General features: G+C 46.1%; 1 protein-coding gene across 2 annotated transcripts in view; it reads right to left on the reverse strand.

Annotated features, from left to right (window-relative positions):
• Nucleotides 1-9,349: 9,349 nt before the first annotated feature.
• ISM1 (isthmin 1) overlaps nucleotides 9,350-21,838 on the reverse strand; it is a 41,774-nt gene continuing 29,285 nt past the window's right edge. For both annotated transcript variants that reach the window (XM_058836705.1, XM_058836704.1), the window contains 4 exons: nucleotides 19,701-19,968; nucleotides 16,370-16,513; nucleotides 14,226-14,315; nucleotides 9,350-12,388 (listed from right to left, as the gene is read on the reverse strand). In XM_058836705.1, the coding sequence (XP_058692688.1) occupies nucleotides 11,871-12,388; nucleotides 14,226-14,315; nucleotides 16,370-16,513; nucleotides 19,701-19,968 (1,020 nt within the window). In that variant the 3' untranslated portion in view covers nucleotides 9,350-11,870. The remainder of the gene's footprint in view (nucleotides 12,389-14,225; nucleotides 14,316-16,369; nucleotides 16,514-19,700; nucleotides 19,969-21,838) is intronic.

Genomic DNA, 21,838 nt, shown 5'->3' on the forward strand with positions numbered 1-21,838 from the left:
ACATCTCTGCCACAGCAGCAGCAGCAGCACCCGCAGGTGTTTGCTCCCCCTTTCCTCTCCCCTGGTGCAGCTCCATGGGCATCCTTGTTTTTCCCAAGCACGAGCCAGTCCATCAGCCCAGTGCAGAGGAGAGGCAGGAACCTGTCCCGCTGTGGCTGCCATGGTGGGGCAGGTGTTTAATCCCAGTGAAGGCTTTGCAGTCTGCTGAGCAGAGGGGTCAGGAAAACACTTCCCAGCTGGAGCCAGGACGTGCTGCAGCCTGTGCTTCCGTGGGTTCTGCACCCCACTGGCAGCTCTGTTTGCAGGCTGTGTGCTCCAAAGGTGTCCTGTGCCGGCAGCTTCTCTTGGGGGAGCTGTAGAAGCACTCATCCCTCTTCCCCTCCCTTTCCCATTTCCTAATTTATCTTTTAAAAGGGGTTGGAGGACAGACTGTGTACCTGAGCGCTGTCTGGCACCAGGTGGGAGGTGATGGCTGGGGCTGTGTCCCAACCTGTGCCCATCCAAAGGGCTTTGCTGGACCCAAGCGATCCTCTGTGATGGAATACATGTCCCGTGTGCTTCCATCATATGTGTGCTCACACAACTGTGTGTGACAAAGGGCTCTGTGACTCACCCTTTTGGCTTCTGAAATCTTATTTAATGAGCTGAGGGCTGAAGTTTCACCCCAGAGGGAATGAAGCCCTCCTGGATGCAAGACAAGGTGTCATCTGTGAGCGGCACTTTGCGGAGAGGCACTGAGACCAAATCCTGCGCCGTGTGCGCTGTCTGCATCCACACATTCCCAGTTCTTTGAAGGATTTGTCTGTGCACTGCTTTGGGGTGTGCACAGTGTTTAACATGGACACAAACTTGTTCTTGCCTCACACAGCCTGGTGGCTGCTCAGTTTCTGTCTAAACCACTGGTGGGTATGAGACACAATTACCAGAATCTTCACAAATATCAGCATTAATGCCACTTGTGTTTCAGTGATCTTTCAGAATAGTGCTTATGCTTTTAGAAATAATATGGAGCCCTATGGGAAAAGGGATTTGCAGTCAGGTCTCAGTTTTGCCACAGCCCTTCCTCTCTGACTTTAACCAGGTTAATTCTCTTGACACCATGAATTTTCCCATAACTTTAAAAGCTATGGGGAAATTAGGTAATGAATATTTGCTGAGCTGAGATCCCCAAGAGGGACTTAGAGATGTTTTATAATGTAGCATAGAAATGTTCTGAGTATGGAGAACCACACCAAGGTATGGTTGTGATCCTGCTGCTTAAGCCTGTCCTGTCCCACTGTGTAGAGGCTGACTATGGCTCTTAAGATGCCTCGGTAGATCATTAATTTTGGTACTAACACAATGAGAAAGTCTGTGTTGGTAGAAAGGCCCCAGCTCCTTCCCCATTGTGACTGGAAATCCTGCCCATGGTGGAGAATATGTTTTACTGTGATGCCTTAAGTTTTAGCTTTCATATTTTTCATATTTTTCATATTCTGCATTGCTTAGGTGTAGTTCTGAACTTCATATTAAGTGTTAGTGAGCTCTCTTCACAGAGTAGGTAGACAAAACAATTCCTTTTCTAGCCTGAGAACAAAGACAATTGTTACAAGTTTCAGACCCAAAAGCAGAAACAATTGTGGACTGAAGAGAGAAAACAAGAAGGATGGGACTTCATAGTCTGAATCTGTGATTGGACTATTAACCCTGATATGCAGACAGACCAAAACTTATGAAAATGTGAGACCTGGTGACCAGTCATCCATTTTGTGACCATTTTTAGGTCCATCTCGGGTGTAGCCCTGGCCAGGCTCTTGTACTGCCCAAGGTGTATCTTTTAAGGCCATTCAGTAAACACCTGCTTTATTCTTAACTCTGTCTAGCCTCTGCTCCAGGTCAGCCCTCTCAAGGCATCAAATGGACATGGAGGTATTTGGTTGAAGATTGGGCCAGATGATCTTTTCCAGCCTTAATGATTCCAGGATTCTGTGAATGCTCTCAGGAAGGGTTCTGCTCTAGAAGTAGAAGTCAACAGCTTAACCTCGAAACCATTTGGTTACGTGCCAATAACCTAAGGAATCTGAGTTACCATGGCCTATGGATACAGGCAAGTTCCTCTGCATAGAAGTCCTAAAAACCTCACCCATACATGTGTGGGATCCCCCCAGACCAGCACAGCCTCCTGTCTGCTCAGGCTTTGAGCCCTTTGTCTACAGTGCTGGTTACACCTGGCTTTTGCAGCGGGGCTGCTCGTCCACAGGACTTGAACAGGGACCCTCCAAGGGTCACAGTTAGCTATGGTCTTCTCAGCAGTGGTGCCAAGACAGATGATGCTGTTTTCCTCCCAGGAAGAATCTGGAATACTGCAAAATGTGCAGTTTTTCTCTTCCTATGTTTTCCTCCCTCAGTGACCCCATCTCATTTTTCTCTCCGCATTTCTCATTGCCAGGGCGCGGTGCAGCCAGGGCGTGCAGGTGAGGAGCTCCAGCTCCAGCTGAGGAGGTCTGCTGGGCTGACATCTGTCCAAGGAGGGCACAGGATCAGGGAGCCCAGATATTGGGATGCTGCCTCAGTTTTGTTATAGGCTCCTCTGTGACCACCAACAGCTCTGGAAACTGTCCTATATTTCCAGTTCATCGTTTCCTAAACCATTTGCTTTGCAAAACTATTGCAGAGCTTGATTCACAAAAGTGCTCTGAGGCCTTGGGTGTGAAATATTGTGACAAAAGAAGGCATTCCAGCTCTTTATTGCATCACACATTTTAAATCATGGAAAATTGGACAAAAATACAGTAAATTTAGCATAAAAAGGACTGCTTTCCAATTGCCTGTCAGGATCCCTTCAGCCTCATAACTGTTTTCATGTGAAGCAATGAGTGTAATGCCTGTTGATAGTTGTTTGTTCCCTTGCTGTCTTGAAGTTGCTGGAAGCAATTTACAAGTTACTCTTGCTTAATGTCTAGGAAGAGGAAAGGATGGAAAATGTTGTTTCTTCTTACTAAAGAGTTGATTCCCGAAACAACAGACTGGGCTACGGATGACTTGAGCCTTGTTGGCTTTGGGGGTTCGAAGGCCCTGGGCCTTTGTATCCCCACTGCTTGCCATGAGCAGAAATGTGGGTGTCAGGCTCAGGTTCCCTTGCTGTGCCTGTGTGTTTCAATGCCATTTGTGCCACTCCCATTACAGAAAAGGTTATTGTTGACACAGATATTACCTGGAGGATTGGATCATTTACTCTTTGGCACCACGGGTCAGTACAAAGTGTTTTCCCCCCAGTGTTTGGTGCAGTCCCACTCACTGGATCCTCTCTCCTGCTGCTTGTGCCACTGTCTCTTTACTGCCCAAACGCAGCGTTTTGCTCGCCTTATGCAAATTTGAAGATAATGTTCAATTGCTTTTTGATCTGTCAGGGTTTGTTTTCACACCTTGCCTTCCTGCATTGACTGGCCAGGGTGGATGGGAGCCTGAGCAACCCATCTGGGGGTGTCATCCCTGCCCATGGCGGAGGGGGTGGGACTGGGTCATCTCTGAAGTCCCTTCCTATCCAAACCACTCTGTGATTCTGTGACTGAGGAATGGCATTTGGAACTGCAGTGCAATGAAAGAGTTTTGAGGGTTTTCTAAGCCACAGTCTCCCTTCACAACCTGTTCAGGGATGACAGCTAATGCTGTGGGGAGGATGTGATCATCTCCTGCGGACTGCACAGCTCCCACAGCACAGAAAGCATCACAATTTGTTCTGTTTGACTTCCGGCAGACGGTCTAATTATATGAAAGAGCATCGCTCTCCATTTGGTCAGAAGATGTATTCTGAGCTAAGTTTACCTAATGCTTTCCTGATTTGTGTGGTTTTTTGCTCTTTTTTCTCCCTCCCTTGAGCTGGACAACAATGTGGTCTTAGTCCAGGAATCAAACATGAAAGAGAGCCCATATGTATGAAGTACCCTCCTCATGCTGGAACTTAGCCAGAAGAGACAAATTGTCTTCATACAGGAGGTCTGGATTTGTCTCTCTTCCCATTAAAAGAAGAAAAATCTGGCATGAGAAGTGAGATAGGGGCAATGTAGCGGCCATTGCCAGTGGTGCCAAGCTGTGCTGCCAGACCCCAGAGCTCAGGGATGCAGTGAGGCCTTTGCAAAGCCAGCACCAGGCAAGTTCATGGTAGGAGAGGGGCTGTCACTTGTCCCCTGTGCCCCAGGATTAGCAGCAAAAAATATTGGATTAGTGTCTCCTAGAGAAGGCTTTCAAGCCTTTTCATTGAAGTCCACACCTGGCATGACGTGAAAAACTGAGGCAGTGGGCAGCAAAGCTGGGAGCACTGGTTCAAAAGGGGCCTGGCAGCTCTTGGTATTTTTGGGGGTGCAATGACATGGTGGTGACTGAGCTATGAGGGAGGGGGTCATATTGCTGCTCTTTCCCTTCTAGGTTTTGCTGCCAATGAACCTTTCAAGGCTGGGTTAGATGGAGCTGTGAGCGACCTGGTGCAGTGAAAGTTGTCCCTACCCATGGTAGGGTGGGTGGAACTAGATGACCTTTGAGCTCCCTTCCAGCCCAAACCATGATTCTCTCTAGAGGGCTCTGGGTTTGAAGATGTTGGAGAGCAGCTCTACGTCTGCTGAAAGCGTTGGGAAGTTTTGCAGAAGGCAATCTGTGGGAGAAATAAGTGGAAATTCTTGAGAAGAAAAAAATCTCACAGTTTCTATTAAATTTGCTATTCAAACTATTCAAAAAGCTATTCAAGCTCTGTTCAAAAGGACTTCTGCAGCTCACGTAGAATTGCCAGCCTGGAGCAGATAGTCCTGTGGGATTCCCTGGCCTTGCAGATCTCCTCTACTAAAGCTGGAATTATGTGGCCTCACCTCCCTTCAAACGCAGACCAAACACACCCTGACAGTGACTTAGACGTCAAATCTGGGCTCTCCTTCCACATTCTGCTCTGGCCCTAGCTCCCTGTGTGGCTGCCTGGGTGCTGCTTCCATCCCAGGACTGAGATTCAGATTGGCAGCGCTGGCTCTTGTGTCCAGCTGGATCTAAAAGCACACAGCTCTCGGGGCTTCCCACCTTCCTCCTCCCCACCAGTGCTGAGCTCTCAGACCGGAGCACGCCACCGCTTTCCCTCTGGCTCTCAGGCTGAGCCCGCGGGGCAATCCCGCCGGCTGCAAAAACAGCCCTGCCTTTCCAACAGGCCACCCAACCTAGCAATGATGGATGCGGTCGTGTTTGAGGTTGAGTCAGCTTCCTCCCCTCCACCTCCAGCCGCCCCGGTGGCTCCGTGCCTCCTGTCTGTGTGCTGGGAAGAGGAGGCCAGGTCCCCCTTTCCTCGTGGGAAAGGAGACCCAAGCCAGTGCCCCAGTGCTGTCAGCGGCGCTGGGAGGGGGGCAAACCCGCTGGCCTGGAGGGCTGATATGGGGGTCAGAGGAAGGGGGTTGACCTTTTGAGCAAAAGCCACACTAAATTACAGGAGCACTGAGGGCTGTGCCACTATGGGCAAGGGCAAAACACAGTTATTTGTCAAGGTTAACCACCGCCATGGAGCTGTCGCGGGCAGCTGGGAGCTGTGGTGCAGCCACCGCTGTGCCGCGGCCTCCCCGAGCACGCGGCCATGGGCGCTGTTATTCAGGAAAGCAGCTCAGGAATGTTTCCTCCCCTCACACCTACCAGCTACACCTTTTAATTTGGCTTCTCTGGGATTGTGTACCTAGTGGTGATTTAACACATGGTGCAATATTTGGGGAATGGCTCTGTCAGTGGACAGCCAGGCAAGGGAAGTCCTTAGCCTGCTTTGGACATAGACACCGTGTTTTCTTTGCTCAGCTCCTTTTCAAGATTTGCTTTGTTTTTTCTGACTTGCCCCTCTCTGAGACCACCCTCCTTCAGGATATCATTATCCACATGCTGATTTAAATTGGGATGACACTTAATGAGGCCACATTGTAAATCAATGCACTCAATTTCCTCCCCATGCTGGCCAGAGGTTCTTTCCCTTCCTGTTACTGCATCCTCTTAACCCAAAGAGACTCCTCCTGTTTCCACACTCTTTCTTGGTGCTTCCCAGGCAGGCTGTAAGATGAGGGATGCATAAGGAGAACTGATGCACTGAATTCAGGGTGTTCAGATGTGGTTACTGCTGCAGGGCAGTAGGGGCAGACCTTGCTGTTTCTCCAAGTTGTCATTTGCTGGTTGTCCTGGAATAGCTGGGACATTTGCACATGAGATGAAGCTGTGCTTCTGCCTCCTGGTGGGAGCTGGCTCCTGGATAGAGTTGTCATGCCAGGCTGGATCTCCTGTCTTTTTGGCATAACAGGAACTGCAGCAGCGCTGGAGCACTGCTCAAGATTTGCCCTGATGATATTTGGCAGGCAGGAGGTGTACAAAGCCAGGCTGCCCTGTGGTTAGAAGGAGCTCCCTGTTGACTGCTCGGTGGTAAACACTGCCAGAGACAGTGGGACACAGGAATCCCTGTGTCTGCATGGTCCAGTTCATTTGCACCTCTCCCATTTCCTTACCTGGCTCAGGGAGCCCTGCTCAGGCAGATGGGGCTTTCCCAAGGCCAGCTGTGTCCTAGCTCTGTGTTTCAGGGCTGAGCAACATCCCTCTGGGAAGTGTGGAAAGGGGAATGGCTGCAGCTTGGATTTGGGGACAAAGGAATGGGCTAAGCACAGCAAATGGGTTAAGCACAGCGGTGCAGAGGCAGGAGCCAGCCTGGAATATGGTGCCTGGAGTGGAAACTGGTTCCCAAACCTTCTCTGCTCCCCAAACTTTCTGACTCACATCCTGTATCCACCACCATGGTGTGCACATGCTGTCCCTTGCTTCAGGCATGTTTCAGAGCCTTACCAGAGTCCTCCTGAAATCCATAAGTGAAGCACTGTTCCACTTCAAGCAAAGCATTGGTCAGACCCATAATAAACAGCAAGCTCTGACATTTAACACATGTAATACTGTTTGCCCAGTTTTAAAAAGGAAATATTATCTAAGCGCTCCTCTGAAGACTAGAGCCACCCACACTTAGCTGTGTTAGGTTTGGCCAGTCTGACCTGTGCAATATTGCTATCACTTCCAGAATATAACATTCTGAACCCCTCATAAATTGTGCAATGTACTGAATGAAAAGTTTCTCTGTATGTTTAAAAATCCACTCCCACTCCCAGATCCTTCTTGTGATAGAGAATAAATAAGGAAAAACTTTATAAGTCCCTGAACTGATAGAAAATTAGCACAGTCATAAAAGGCGTCTGTGGCTTTAGCAGTGCAGCTAAAAAGGAAAAATGAATAAACCTGCCACTCATAAAGTAATGAGCTGAAGAATGACTGCTGCCATTTTAGCCTCGTGGTCCTTCTATCCCCTGTGCAAGTGCAAAAAGTAGCCTCATGCCCTGTGCAGGAGGCAAGGAAGTGCTCTGCCCTGGGACCCTTCCTGCAGGCACCGCTTGGCAGCGAACCGCTGTACAGCACATGACTAGAGGATATCCTAAATTAATTTACATAGACATATAAATATATGCATGTGTGTGTTTTCTGTATGAAATATGAAACCAGTGATTTCTTAGCCAACCCCTTAATTTGTCTGAAACAGCACAGGCATAATGGAAACTGCCCACACATTTTTCCATTAAAAGTTACAAAGGGAAAGAAGCAAGGAATTGGTGATAGAAAAACACATGCTCTCTCAGCTGGCACAGAAATGCCATGGAGCCAGGCAGCAACACACACTCACTGCAGTTTGCTGGGAAAGGTGTCATCTTCATCCTGGGGGTGTTCCTGCTGATGCTCTCCCTCCTCAGCACGCTGGGTTCTGTGTGTTTGGAGGGGAGGGACTTGGCTGTGCTGGTGCCTGGGCAGGTGGACGACGCGAACGTGAAGAAATCCGAGTTTGTTGGTCTCTGTTTTGCAGGTTTCCTCCTCTGGGTGACAGAGCCTTGCCATGCCACTGCCCCTAGAGTGGTGCTGCACGGTCCTGTGGGTGACAGTGGAGCTGCAGAGCAGCTGTGCCTGGCTGGGCTGTGGACAGGCTCCCTGCCCTCGCTAGGAGCAGCAGGTCTGTCCAGCCTGAAGGTGCCTTTCTCCAGGGATGGATGAGTGTGAGACTGCTGCTGAGCTTAAGCCAAAGCCGAACTGCTGTGAGCCATGCTGGCTGCTGGGCAGGTCCAGGGATGTCCTGATGGAGAACAAAGGAAGGGGAGAAAGGGAAGGCCTGGGGGAGCACTGGTGGCTCCTCAGAAGAGGCAGCTCCCTGGGCCATCCCTCAGCTCTCCCTCACTGCCTTCCAGCCAGGAAGACACCACAGGTAAGACACCGTGGTGTTAAGGCCCCACCATTCGGGCAGGGCAGATTCTTCAACAGGAAAAAGTAGCTTTCCCCCTTTCCTGCCTTCAGCTGGCCTGGCCCCACTCAGATATAAGTGTCAGGTGCATCAGCAACTCATTGCAACCAGCCCTGCAACCTCACGGTGATCGCTGTATCTGGAACAGCCCCACGAGCTCACCAGCATTTTTCCAAAGAGTGCCTTGTGTTGACAGTGCTAACCAGCCTGCACAGCGGGAGGGGAGAAAAGCAGCTGGTAACTAATGCAGGGCTGTGGGGATTCGTGGATGTGTGTATGGTTCTGGTTTTCACTATATTGTCCTATAACCCATATGCATCACTGTGGGTTATGTTAGTGGAATTTTGCTGCTCAGCAGCTGTCCGGGCTATGTGAAGCCAGGCCCACTCCTCCTTTTAACCATCAAAGGTACAGTTCAATCCATTTGTGGCTGCCTCAGGGCACTGCTCCACACATCTTTCACAGCAGCTGTGCCAGCTTAATGCATTCCCACCAACTTGACTCAGAAGCTGTGCTGCAATTTGTATCTGCTGATTGATTGGGGGTTAAAAATAAGTTGGATGACTTGACTGGTTCCTTCTTTCAGTTTCCCTGTTCAGTTATGCTTGTTTCAATCCCCTCCCACATCTTTGGTTGAGTGTTCCAATATGCCTGTTCTGTGGTAGCATCAGAAACGTAAAAACAGCTTCTCCCATCCACCAACCTGTGCCTGGGAATGTGAGCCACAAAGCCTTCCTCTGGCCTTGCTCTAACATCAAGAGTTCTATACTTAAAAGATGGAGACAAGTTTGGCCATGGTAAAACTCCAGCACCTTGCTAAAGTCCACTACACAAAGTCATTTCATGTACAATATTGGTCTTTGGAAAGGAGATAAAACAGAAAGTAAAATAAGCAGCACTGCTCTGAATGGATCAGAATTTATTATGAAGTAGAACAGTCTTTGTTTTTAATAAAGACTGTTACTTAGGAGAACAGACTATCTCAATCTGCGCTCCAGGACCCATCCTATGAAACACCTGGTGGGTCCTATCAGAAGTTATTTGGCTCCCTCAGTTTCCAGCCTTGGCAAATTACGAGCGGTAAGACTCGAAACTTTGTGCGTCATTTCATTTATTAGAATAATTTTTCCTCTTCCCTGACACTTTACGTGCTATGTTCTGTATTAATAGTGTAGTAGTGTTTCTCAATAGCACCATAATTTACTAATCCACAAAGGGCAGGGATGTGTTTTATATTTCAAGAATTGTGACCAACAGCCCTCTCATCTCTTTCCCAGAGAAACCTGAGAATGTTGTTCCCCCCTGCATGGTAAGTAAGAAGCAGAACTTTCTCTCTGAAAATACCTGTCTTCCCTGTGAAGTGATCCTGGAGTTCCTTGTGCCTTTCATCCATCTGCTGTCAATTTAACTGGCTCCATGAGCAAGTGGCGCCTTCATATGACCTTGCAAGAATTTACAAAATCTGGTTTCTATAAAAAATAAGGGGTGATCCCCATGTTTACCCTCTTGCTCAACTAACCATGTTTTGTTACTACCAGCTTGTGCTAGAACACATCCACGTCTTCCCCACCAACTCAAGTCTGGCTCTGGGGTGCTCTGATGACCTGGCCAAGTTTCCCAGCTGCCGGGGTTACCTCAGCAGAGCAGAGGCTGGCGCAGATGTGCAGTGGCTGTGCCCTGGCTGCTGTGTTTCTGGAGAGCTGGAGCACAGCACTGGGGCTCCACAGCCCGGCAGAGCCTCCAGCACGGGTCAGACTGGGTGTGCATGGCCCTGGCTGCCTCTGAAGCCCTGGTCTGCACCACCTGGGCAGACCAACACCAGCCTGGCCCTGCCCAGGCCAGCGGGGTTTGTTGTGCCTGTGTTTAATGCCAGGGGCACCACGCACGTGTCCGCCCGTGAGCTCGCAGTCAGCCGGACCTGAGAGGCCAGCAGAGACATGGAAAAGATTTACAGAGCCATAGAAGGATTTGGGCTGGAAGGGACTTTAAATATCATCTACGTGTGTCTGTGTGTAGCAGAGGGAATTGCCTTGTGTCTGTCTCGAATCTTTGAGCTCAGACTGACCGCGATGCTGGTCGGCTTTACCACTGTGCGAGGTTCCACGTGTGTGTGTCAGACCACATATCCCCAAAACAGGCATTTCTCCAGTGACATTTAGCCTTGGTTTTCCAAATGAACACACTGACTTGCAGCAAGGCAGTCTTTCACAGGATGGAACTGTAAGCATTTATTTACCCAGGGTGTAACTTTTATCTTTCATCAGAATGCAGATACGAGCTGCTTTATGACAGGATTGCGTATGTAAACTTGTACTTTATAAAAATTTGGAAATAAAACCTTTGCCTAACAACAGTCATGTTCTTGGAAATCAAGTTCCATCTACGGAAGCCTTTCATGTTAGAGATATATCCCACATGTGAGTCATTGTTACAATTCAATAAATACTTTACAAAAATAATGCTAGCTTTTTAAAAAAATTAAGACATTTTAAGACACCAGTAGTTCCTCCCAGAAAGCTTCCCTTAAAGAATAGCTACTTCTGTAGGACACCGTGCACTCAGCATGAAAAAAATGGGGGAAAAGAGCTGGTTGCATCTTTTATCCCAGGGAACTTGTGGATTCCACTTTTACTGTTCTCTAAAATAATAAACTTCTTCCTTTTCTTAAAAGAAAGAAACAAGCAGATCCAAACATTCTTCATATTAAAAACAGGGAAGGAACTGTGATCTTTTTGGTCCTTAAACATGCATTCCTTCTCTGCCCTCACTCCTCCAAAGACCTGCAGCATGCTCGGTTCACAGGTTGCTGCTCTGGAGATGTAAGCCCCAACAGCTGCAGCAGCTCTGTATCAGAGATGTCTCCAGGAGGGGGCTGTTTGTGACTCTTGCAGACACCAGGACATTTTCTGGCCTGTAGGAAAACCACAGCTACATCTTCCTGCAAGCCTATCCCAGGTGGACTGCAAAGACCTGAGCTAGAAGGTAACAGGAAGAATTCCAAGAGAAAAATTGCTAGGGATTTTCTGTATTCACTTTTGACTATTACCCTCACAAAAAAATTTCTTCCTTCCTTAGATATGACTACTCATGAAACCAATTATAGAGAAAACTGATGCTGTAGGTGCATTAATCTCGTAAACCATTCCCATATGGAAGAATACATTCTTCAATCCCATTGTTTATAACAAATTTTAAATATGTGCCTCCTCAGCTGGGGCCTTGGGGCCTGATGGTGATGGCAGCCACCCCCCACCCCCTTCATTATGTTACAGATGGGAAATAAAATGAAATGCACATTATTACATGAACGTTATTGCAGTATAAAATCCTATCAGGACAAGACTTATGTACGTCTGTATGCAAAAATAGGTGTGTGTGAGACAGAGAGATATGTGTTTATAAATTACACACACTGTGAAAAATACTTATGTATTATATTACAGCTATATACATTCATTAGAAAGGAGCTGATCGACCCCTGTCGAGGAGCCAATGCAGCAGCCAACATCAGTTCTTTGGCATCCAGGAAACGAATGCTATTTTGCATCTGAAGAAAAGGAAAATCTCCTCAGTATTCCCTTGCTTCTTGAAACTGCTTGTAGTAGTCTTCGTCTGACGGGTTCTCTGTACACTTCTGCCCGTTGTTGGGAGGCCGGGCTTCATTGTAGCGGCTCCAGTCCCCTTTGCATATGATCCACGGCAGAATGTCCACTTTGTAGTGGAGCTCTGCTGAGAATTCGATGCTGATCAGGTTGGGTGTTCCTGCCCCTTTGCCCCTGGTGATCAGCTGCATGTTGTCATCGTAGCAGCAGTGCTGTGCTGCGAGCGTGGTGCTCTCCAAGGACAGCATGGAGCGGATGCAGTAGCGCGCCGTGGGCTTGTAGATCTCCAGCTTTTCCTTCGGACCGCTCGCATCCTTCCAGCGGAAGTTTTTCCTCTTAAGTCGGTCATAGATCTCAGCAGTGCTGTACGCAACTTCTCTGGGGTAGGAGCAGGGGCAGCTGGGAAGATCGTTGACCACTTTGTGCATGTATTTCTTCAGGAACTCGCTCTTGCAGCTCATCCATCTCTCACAGCTATCAGTATCTGTTTCAGGGCAGGAAATGGAAACTTAAGATACATTTAGCAGCATCCCGGTTGGTGTGATCAGTGATAACAAGTGAGTAAAGTGTGGCTGCTCAGCACCAGTGCTGTGCTGCAGACAGGAAGGGCGGTCACAGCTTGCTGCCCTGCTCACAGTGCGTTACTGCGCTGTCTTGTCAGGTAAAGAAGTCAGGTGTGACTGACTTCAGGGCCTCAGGCAGTGCCAGTCTGAGTTACAGTGCAGAAGGAATCTGTGACACTTCTACCTGACAAATTCCTGTTAGGCTACTGATACCTGCACGCAGCACAAGAGACACAATCATGGGCTGGCAAGCCACAGAAAAAGGGAAATCACAGTGATTTGGTGCCAGCTGGAACCCTTAGTCAGAACACACTCACCAGGAAAAAAGGCAGTCAGATGTTGAAAGATTAAGTTTCAGATGATGCTAGAGATTCCAAGATGACAAGCAAGGCCTGGATTACTCTTTCTGAAGTTCATTTTAGGCCCTAATTCAGTCTTTCTTTAAAAAACAAATAATTTTTTCTATTTGCTATCCACTTTCCAAAGGGATATTTCAAACATCTGTAGTTCAAACATGGAGACTGACATCTTAGCTGGCACATACAGCCCAAAGTGATTCAGGTTCTAAAAGGGCATATGTGACACAACATCAGAGTGGCTGTACATCAGCAGGAGTTTATGGCACCAGAGCCATGACATACAGCTGGGATTAAAGAGATTTGTAGACCAGTAGCATATTTAATACTAGCACTTTATTATTTTGTAAGACTCTTGGGAGAATCCAGTTAAACATCTCCTACCTAAAACATTATTTAAAGTGTCTATATCATCCTATGGGCTGTCAAAAACCCCTGGCATATCTTGCTCCACACTTACTTAAGAGGACTCTGCAGGAGGGTAACTAACTGGGACCTAAAACTCTTACAGCACACATTCTTGCAAAATATTTACTTAGTGATCTGTGTCCTGTTTTTCTATCTCCTTAAAGAGTCTCATCCTGGCTGTCATTAACTACTGTGCTCTGCCACCATAGGGGGGAGGTGCTGGGTTACACTATTTATCCAATTAATCCAGCATGCAGTGTCTCTGAGTGGCCACACTGATTTCATTGAAGGGGAGAAATGGGAACATTGGATTGAGTTTTAGATAGTTCAGAATCAAGCCATGCCCTATAAAGTTACTTTGGCTACTCCCACTGCAGCACACAGAGCTATAAAAGCAATGCATGATGATAAAAATCATTGCCCTTTTTTTTTTTTTTTTTTATGTGACAGGTGTATTTAAAATGTTTTTACAGGGTCCTCCATTTGAGGCTATTTCAACAAAATAATAAGGTTTGATTTTTTCCCCCCTCTGTTAGTGTGGAGTCTTACAGCTCTTCTCTGAATTAGGACAACAAATAACCCTTTTATGATGAGACAAGCACAGGACTTGAGGGGAGAAAGATTTTAAGACCAAAGCAAATGTTCAGATCATGAATGCAAGCAAAACAATAAATGGCTAGCATTTATTTATGCTACTTTATATTAACTATAAATTATTAGTTATCATTATAATAATTTAATTCTAATGAATAACATAATTAAATAAATAATTCCAAATATTATATTGTAAAATAATTTTGTGAATAATATAAATAATTACATAAATATATAATTATAATAAATTAATTACTAATATGCTATTTTATATTAATTTATATTTATTTTACTACTGACATTTTTAATGCTCAACTCAGTCACTTGATCCCACAGGACTAAGAAAACCCTAAGGAAGTCTCTCATCTGAGGTTACTGAGGTATTGACTAGGCTGCTTACCAACTTCAAACAGTTTGGTTGCGTTGAAGTCTTCACTCCCTGCGAGCAAGCTGACTTCTGTGGCCGCTGTCCGGAAGGTGTCTTCGATCCCTGAGACAAACACCTGTTAGTGGTGCTGGTGTTTTCCCATCACAGCACAACAGAACCAGCCTCCCCCTTGCCACCCCTCCTTCCCCAGGCTCTGCAAGGTGCTTTGTTTTGGCAGGGAAGCATTCTGAAGTTGCTGCTGGACTGTTCCTTTAAAGCCATGACCGAGGAATTTGTGCTGCTGATAAGGTAAAACAGAGTGACAGGCCTGAGGACAGGTGAGGAAGTTCATCTCTGCATGTGGGCAACCATTTCTCAAGGAAGAATGATGCTGTTATGAGAAGACTGGTGCTTGTTGGTTTCTCCCAGCGCCAGGGAGTTAAAAGGTGTGAGTAGGCAAGAGATAACCAACCTCTTCAAGCAAATCCATCCCCACCACTTATAGCTGTTCAAATAAAACACCAGGATCTCAACATATCAGGATTTACCAGCAGCCTCCAGTTGATTATTTGCTATCAACAGAGAGACACAGATTGCCAGAAAAATTATCTTGCCAAAGTAAACTTCCTTTTGTTGCTGCTTTAGTTCAGCCTATTGACCTGACAAACATTTCTGTGCCATGTAGGCTTAACAGAAATAGGTTTTTAGGGTTTTTTTTTTTCCCTTTCCTCTGCATTGAATTAAAGACCTCTAAAGAGAGCAGAAAGATCTTTAATATGTGATAACTATATGGTTAATAATGAAGCCTATTCAGTAGCCATCTTCTTGCCAATGAACTTTCTCCTGATCTCCTGAACTGGGGCATAATAGTGGCTTGCAAATCTTCAAAACAGCCTCAGGCCAATTTTCAATAAAATTATCATAGGGTTTTGCCTAACTCCAGCACTAGATGTAGAATAATAGATACCCAAGAACCCATTACAGGGCAGTAATTCTCTGCTGGAATTATAAACAGCAGAAGCTGAGCTTTGACTTGGTAATTTCAAAAATGTCAGCACAGCCTCAAAGAATAAATATATTTTGCTTGCTGATCGTTGGAGGTCTGTTATATGACATAATATATTCTTTCAAGTTTGCCACTTTTTGGTGCTAGCTGGTAATAAATACTAGAGAATATTGGGTTACTGGGGATTACTTGCTTTCTTCTGGAATTAACTCCTTATTATTGAGGTTTTAGGATGTATGAGAGTATGCAGAAACTTTTTTCCCCTGAACTGCCTCGCAGTTGTTGCTTTGCAATGGAGACACAAGTCTATCTGTGAGTGAGAAACTTCTCTCCAAGTCTCTCACCACCTCTTCTAAGTCTCCTCTCCAGCACTGCTGACATTTCACTTCCCATTAAAAAAAGCCTGACCTCCAGTTTAAGAATTTCTGCTTTTCTGAGTCATTAAGTAAACTGAGAGTAATGCATACCACCACAATTTGTTTTTTTTCATTTCTCTCTGATCTTGGGAAGTAATGAACTTGCACCTATCCCCTGCATTGTGGCAGCTACTGCGTGACAAATTGGTCTAAATTCAAACACACAGCAACCTTTAGAAAACAATTTTCCATAGCAGCTTCAAATTTTCATGATGTAGCCTTGAGTGCTCAGCCCTGATTTTGCCAAAGTGAAGACTGTGTGATGGTAAGAAGACTTTAAATGTCAAGTCCTGTGAATGGGTAGGAGCTCAGGCAGGGCTCCTTGGCCATATTTTCTGAATCTACTCAAGCTAAAACTACATTTCTTCATCCCTGTTCATCATGCAGGCAGTGCCATTCACTGCACACAAAACAGGAGCTCACAGAGGGAACAGCACAGCTAGTTTGAATTCTAAAACAACTCCAAATTTGTTTCAAGGGAGTAGATTACACCCCTTAGAGAAGAGAATGTCCGTGCACAAAATTGACTGCCATGACCTAAAGAAAGCCTGTACTTGTCTTTTAAGTCCCAGGGGATGCTGGACTGCACCTAGCAGCGTTATCATTACCACGAATAAGCGGTGTTGAAAATCAGCGTGTCTCTTCCCACCGGAGCCCTTCCCTGCCACGGAACACACGGGCCCCATGCTCGGTGTGCAGGAGGGCTCTGCCCACCCCTGCCCACCTCTCCCTGCTCCCCTGGCAGCAGCTCCCACCTGGGCAGTGGGGCCTGTCGCAGGTGCGGGACTCGGTGGCGGTGCAGGCGTATCCGCAGGACCTGGTGCGCTTCTGGCTGCCGCTGCCGCAGGTGACGCTGCACAGGGACCACGGGCTCCAGTCGCCCTCGCCATCCATGTAATCTGTGTGAGGACAAACGTGAGGAAGGAAATGAGGAAACAAAACTCCTACTACCCAAAACTACTGTGTAGTGGTTTTTATTAAGAAGGCAAAAAAAGAATGGAATCCAGATGTCTCTACCTGAAGCTTGGGCCGAATGCCAGGCGCGAGCCTGCTGTTTAAATGGTTTTCACACTTGATGCTCCTCAGGGAAATGCATGCAACATTATTTGAAAAAATATTTCCTTTCTCTTTTGACCTTTTGGCAGCTGAGGATCCTCAGCTGCAAAGCTGGGTCATGAACTAACAGTGCACATCTATTCACGTCATTTCCCTGCATATAGGAATGTGTTTGTGGACCACAGACTAACCAGGCAAACGATAAATTGAGTTTTCCTTTTCGTCTTTTTGAAACACACAACAATAGCAGAACAATACTCAATTTTTGGGCAAGACACGTGTTATTGGGCTATGGGAAGCTAAGGATCATGAGTGAAAATCACAGTTTTGTTTTTCAGCCCCTTGAACAGAGAACAGATATTCCAGGAATACTGCTATAAGAATGGGGAACTGCATGCTCCTATTGCACTGAGAACAGCACTCAGTTTTTAGTGTTTCACGTGAATTATTAAATAACATCAAATCCGACTATTTACTAGAAGGAACCTTCTGAAAAAGAAACATGATTTTATTCTCTTCTGGTAGGCAGCCAAAGGCACTGGACACAGGTCTGCAGCACAGAGGCTGATGCTGCTGCGAGTACCTAAACTCTTCAGAACCAGCCTCCTTTGTGTGCTGTGTAAACTGCTGCACACCCCACCATGTGAAGGCCACCAAACCAAGCCCATGAACCCATCCCAGCTTTCTTGCCTTCCCACTGGCCTCCCCAGCTGAGGGAACATGTGGCTTAATGGTTTTTCCTGCAAGCTGCAGAGATATTTGACTGACCCTGTGATGATAACTTTCAGCCGTAGCTCCTTTGGGTTACACCATCACGGCAGCAGAGCAAAATCCAGTTTAGTGGCTCTGAGGCAGCCCCGCTCTGTAGCTATAGGTGAGAGTACCCAAGCCACAGCAAGGCCCAGGGAGGATCCCTGCCTTCCCTGGCCTCTGTGCTACACGCAATTCCCGCTCCCCCAGGGCCATGCTGTCTGTGGGCTTCCTGAGCTGGTTAGTAGAACATGTAACTTGATTTGTACCATATGTAATGACTGACGACAACTCTGTGGGGTGCTATTAAACATTTATTGCCAGGAGTAGGGGAAGGTTATATATCTCTCTCGGAGCAAGCTGCCTAGATGTGAGTTCCTCATGGCAAGGACCTTACGTGTTTCTCCTCTTCTGACACGCCTGACGATGGGGAAGGCACCACACTGGAATCAGGTGTCCGTGGTGGGATGTGGGTGTGAACATGGACAATGCCAGTGTGCAAGACCTGTGGTTCTGGGATTTGCCAGCAGGCAGGCACCACAACAGTGCCAAAAGGCATCATATGTCTCAGGAAAATGTGATCTGCCCTCTATGCCTGGCCCTGCTCTTCTTCCCAGCTCTTTCCCAACTTTTATCTCCACGTGGCTGGCGAGGAGCAGGGCAGGTAAGCAGGTGCAATGCAAAGCCTGACAAACAGCCCAGCCCAACAGGCCCAGGAAGGGCACAGAGAGCCCTTGGTAGAGGCAGGAGGAGAAAGGCACACACAGGGAAGGTGTGAACACGTCAGCGGGTGGAACATCTACACCCCTGATGGGCAGGATCTGCTACTACATCCTCCTGGACAAGGCCAGCATTTCAGCTTAGACAGAAGGCCAGGAGTTGTTTCCAGTTAGTTGGATGCTCTGGTGTGCATCAGAGAGCTCTAATAATTTTCAGATAATTTTTAGATATTTTAAAATGTATTTTAAAATTTATTTTAATAATTTATTTAAGCTTTATTTTAAAAAGTTAACATTTATTTAAAACTTATTTTAAAATATTTATTTTATTAAAATATTATAATTATAAATTAAATTAAAAAAATTAGATAATTTTTAGATAATTTTTAGACCTACCTACTTAGTGTTTACACTGCACTATGAAGCACACTATTGAATAGACCATGTTAAATTTTCAGTTGCAGCTCAACCTGTTCTTCCTGTTTTCATATTTATAATTCTTACTATGTTTGTTTTCTATCACAATTATTTGTGAAAGCAATTTTATTTAACTTAAATGAATAACTACCTAAGATATGAATTCTTGTCGGTAAAACCTGCCCACAAATAAATGTAGGTGCAAAAAGAAGGGATAGACTTTAATCTTCTGGCCACAAAATTTAATACATATGTATGTGCTTAAACACAACATTCCATAAAAACTCTCTCTTGATTTTTAAGACTCTAGTACTTCAAGTTAGCCAAATGATGGGAAAAATAAGTTTGTTTTACTCAGGCACTCTGCAGCATCTGGGGAATAACAACAGAAACGCCAGGGTAAAAGTACCGTGGCTTTGACACCTTGTTCTGACTAAAAGTTGTCTGTGTTTACACACAGCTTAAATGCAAGGGGCTCTGAGTTTCCTGTGAGCACAGCTTAGCTCACCTCCCTTGGGTCATTCCCATGTGGATAGTCACAGCCTGTCTGGGCACTCAATAGCTGTAGCTCCTCTCTGTTTCTAGTTTCTGCAACTGTTTCATACAACAAGCTGAAAACAATTGTTTTCCCTGTGACACATCTGGAAGAATATTACACACGCAAATACACAATGTTCCTGCTGCACATGCCACTCCCCACACATGCACCAACATAACTCATCTTATTTGTGTATCCACCAAATACTACCACGTTTCAGATCTTGCTTATTTATCCAATAGCTATATTCTGGTTCCCAAACCACCACACGATTCTAAATTTGTACTTACCCTTACTCTAAAAATAAATACGAAACCTTGTTTCCTCTACTTTTAAAAAAAGCACACGTCGGACTAAAAAAAGGCTCTCTTCTGGGATAACTGGTATGATTTTCAAGATTATAGACTTACTAGTGGAATGCAGCTACCACAGTACAGCTTGTGCATCTGCACAGATTTGTATTTGAAAGCTGATGAACAAAAGCCACATGTTGAAAATTTCTATTTTGCTTGGCCTGCTCTCAGCGATGCCTCACCATTCTCATTTCCCCCACGCTTGTTTTTACAATCCCAAGATGCCCGTACGAGGCCTGGAACGCAAACCTACCATACTCTGGCTGCTCCTTGGACTCGAATGTCCGGTGACTGGGTGCATGGCCATCCCACCCACCGAGAGGGTTGAGGAAGTTGCTGTCCTCAGTAGTGCTGTCGTACTTGTAGTCCTGGTCACCGCTGCTCATGCGGGTCAAGGTGGAGGACCTCTGCCACCAGTTCCTCCAGTCGGGTGACGGGGCTGGCCAGCTGGGCTTGCTGCTCTCCTTCTGCAGATCCTTGTCTGGCTCCGTGTCGGGGCCATCCACCACTTCAATGGTAACCTGTGGGATTCAAAACAGACCAGCCTGACTGTCAGTGCCTCCTCCTCGTCGGTGGGAAACGTTCCACACAGCAAAGAGAAGGTGCTGCCTGGCAAAGGGGCCGTGCAATACCACGGGGTTCGCACGTTGTAAACCACACGTGGATTAGTGAGCCTGGAGATCTGCAGAGGCTGAGTGATTCCTTCTGCTACCTCTGCTGAATCAGACCTTGGAACCAAGGCTAGGAAAAATCCTGCACAAAATAATAACCCATGCTGTGCCTAAAACCTTTGCAGCAGAATTTTCTGTCTTATGGGGAAAATATGTTTAGAGCCTGACATAAATGACCAGGAAAAAGAAAACCAAACCTGTACTCTATGCTGAGGCTGAATTTGAGGCAAGCATGAAGCACACCAGTGTGCAGAGCCTGTTCCAAGGACTTGGGCTGACCCAAGATAAGCAAGGCCATGTGTTTGAAGGTCAAGATGCAGAGCCCAGGTATCTCTGGGTTTGCGTCTGTCTTGCCCCTCTGGTTGCAGCCCAGCTGTTACTGCTGCATGAAACCACACTTTGTGGCAGTGATGGGAGCCAGCAGCTCCTCTGACCATTGCTGAGTAAGCCACTTGCTGCAAAGCCCTCTAAAGTAGGTCCTTTTATCATGCTGGAAGAGTATAATGACCTGTTATGGTCAACCTGTTTATGGTTTCTAACAGAAGCCCAGAACCAAAATTCAAAGTTTGCTGCCCAATTCCCTGACAGACATCACAAATGTCAGTACCATTCTCCATAGGAGCAACCCTTGATTATTGCTTTCTGTGCTGAACAATGTGTAATTGTAAAACTCTTGGATAAATAGTGTGTGCATATAGGTGGCTATTTAGGTAGAAGCAGAGACTAGCCATCAGAAACCTTGTCTCTGTGAGTCATGCAAGCATTGCCTGGCCACAGACAGATCATAAAATGCCCTGATGTTTCATGCTAATGTGGTTCAGCGATTACACTGGACTGGCCAAACAACCAGAAGTGATTGTCAGATATATCTGTAAAGTTTAATAGGTACAGAGGCATTCCCAGCCTTTCAAGATGGTACACAATGAAAATCAGGTTGTATAAAACAGAAATAACGTACTGTTATGCTAAAAGTCATTTACACAGCTCTGGGGATGTGCATTGTGCACAAAAGATTAGTTTTATACAACTGCTATTAGTAAAATCACAAGATACGCACAAGAAAAAGAAAGAAAAGGTCACAGCTACCTGAGTGTGACACAGGAAGCAAAGCAGAACTGTCTTATCTTCAGAGCTGCAAACACAAACAATGCCCACACATCCCTTCTTTGGAGACAGGAGGTTTTGAACCTATTCCACGCCTTGCATTGCCCATAGAATGGTACCAGTGGTTACCAATGGCCACCAGGCCATTGAAATGAAAAAAACCTGCAGGCTGCTATGAAGCTTCACTGGGAAAAAGAGCAAGGGCAAGGGAAAGTGCAGTTGTCAGCCTAATAGCATCTTTACACAAGGAGTATTTCACTCCCAGCCTAAATATGGAACTGGAACAATTACTTCATTAAACCTCAGTCTCTACAGACCATGAATTAAAAAGGATTTCATAAGCTTGAAAACATCAGAGTCAGTTCAGGGATTCAAAGTTATTACCTCTATCCAAGCAAAACAGAGTTTTCACAATAAATGAAAGGAAATCGCCTTAATGAGCAGCAAACACTGCCAGTGGTGGGGCTTTAGTACTCCCCACCTGGAAATCAGTACAATTCCAGTACTTTTACTAAAGTATTTTTAGGATCACACTAACTCTCTGAGCAATGGATCAGCAAAGTGAAAAAAAACAAACCCTCTGATTAAAAAATACATATATTTATATAATTGCTCT

The sequence above is a fragment of the Poecile atricapillus genome, chromosome 3 (genome assembly GCF_030490865.1).
Source record: "Poecile atricapillus isolate bPoeAtr1 chromosome 3, bPoeAtr1.hap1, whole genome shotgun sequence".
Lineage (NCBI taxonomy): Eukaryota > Metazoa > Chordata > Aves > Passeriformes > Paridae > Poecile > Poecile atricapillus.